Genomic DNA, 1410 nt, shown 5'->3' on the forward strand with positions numbered 1-1410 from the left:
GATCTGCCCATCTTGGGTTGCCCGATGGGCATGGCTTAGTTTCATTGAGTTAGACAAGGCTGTGGTCCTAGTGTGATAAGATTCACTAGTTTTCTCTGAGTATGGTTTCAGTTTGTCTGGATCACTGACCTAGAACACAGATTTTAAGATCTTTCAGTCACCAACATTCTTATGAAGAGCATTTTCAGACACTCAAAATGAATTTTAATTTGAAGTGAGCAATCACATATTCACCAAGATTATACAGTTTACAATCTTCTACTCAGTGTGTCACATCTATCCTGTTCATACCAGTCCATATTATACATTGACGGATTTCCAAGTCATTTTGGAAATAAAACCAAGGCACTATCCTGGTGCTTTAGTGTTTGAAGATTCTCACTGCAGGGTTCATGAGTTCAACTCCTGGCTGGAAAAGAATGATCCGCATCTTGCGGCATGGTCCCAAATAACAATGAAAACCCAAGTAGTTTCAGATTATTCACACCATGAATTAGAACAACTGAATATGTATCTTTAATGGCGAAAGTTTTACCAGAACTTTTTACCATATTTTTATAGATTTTTTAAACATATGATAATATTCTACTAAAGTGAAAGTGAAGTCGCTCAGTCATGTCCGACTCTTTATGACCCTGCAGATTGTTGCCTCCCAGGCTCAGTCATGTCCGGCTCTTTACGACCCTGCAGATTGTTGCCTCCCAGGCTACTCCAGGCAGGAATGGGTTGCCATTTCCTTCTCCAGGAGCATCATCCTAACCCAGGAATGGAACCCGGGTCTGCATTGCAGGCAGACATTGTATCCTCTGAGCCACCAGGGAAGCCCAATACACTACTGATGTTGTAATGCATTCTAAAGCACACGAGAACTACAGAATGAAAAAAAGATTAGAAAAATATTGTTGAAATATCAATAAATATTTGTAAAATTTTTCTGTTCCAGTTTTGCTATCATTTATTAGAGGCTGTAAAAATCTAACATACATTTTTATTTTTTGTATTTATGATGTTTTTGTCATCATCTTTTATGCATTTGGAGTTATGAATTACATGTTAATTTAATTATGTTATGAAGTAAATGTTAAAATGAACATCTTAAAGACGTCAGTTAAATCTTGGCTTAAGAAAAATGGCATTTGTATTTGAAATAGTGGACCCAGGTTTTATGAATCAGTTACAAATCAGAAAGTATAAATGATTATATACAAAGAAAGAATCCAGTAATGAAATGTGTATTAAGTAGATGTCTATTTAGTGATGACTTTGTAGTTTATAGGTCGTTTGTAATGCTGACAACAGATTTCATAGAAGTGCTGTCCTCTCTCTCTAACATTTTGTTCAGTTTTGCCAGAGATTCCTTCTGGCTAAGTTAATACTGTGGAGGTACAACTGACAGTTATTTTCTGTGGT

The 1410-nt window shown here is 36.2% G+C and overlaps 1 protein-coding gene across 1 annotated transcript in view; it reads right to left on the bottom strand.

Moving 5' to 3' along the window:
* The window catches only part of LOC104982682 (heat shock transcription factor, Y-linked-like), a 52718-nt gene extending 52288 nt beyond the window's left edge, over positions 1 to 430 (bottom strand). Inside the window, exon 1 of the mRNA XM_010832117.1 lies at positions 383 to 430. Within this exon, the coding sequence (XP_010830419.1) occupies positions 383 to 430 (48 nt within the window). The remainder of the gene's footprint in view (positions 1 to 382) is intronic.
* Between the last annotated feature and the right edge of the window lie 980 nt (positions 431 to 1410).

This window comes from Bison bison, unplaced genomic scaffold (assembly GCF_000754665.1).
Source record: "Bison bison bison isolate TAMUID 2011002044 unplaced genomic scaffold, Bison_UMD1.0 scf7180017864537, whole genome shotgun sequence".
Taxonomy (NCBI): domain Eukaryota; kingdom Metazoa; phylum Chordata; class Mammalia; order Artiodactyla; family Bovidae; genus Bison; species Bison bison.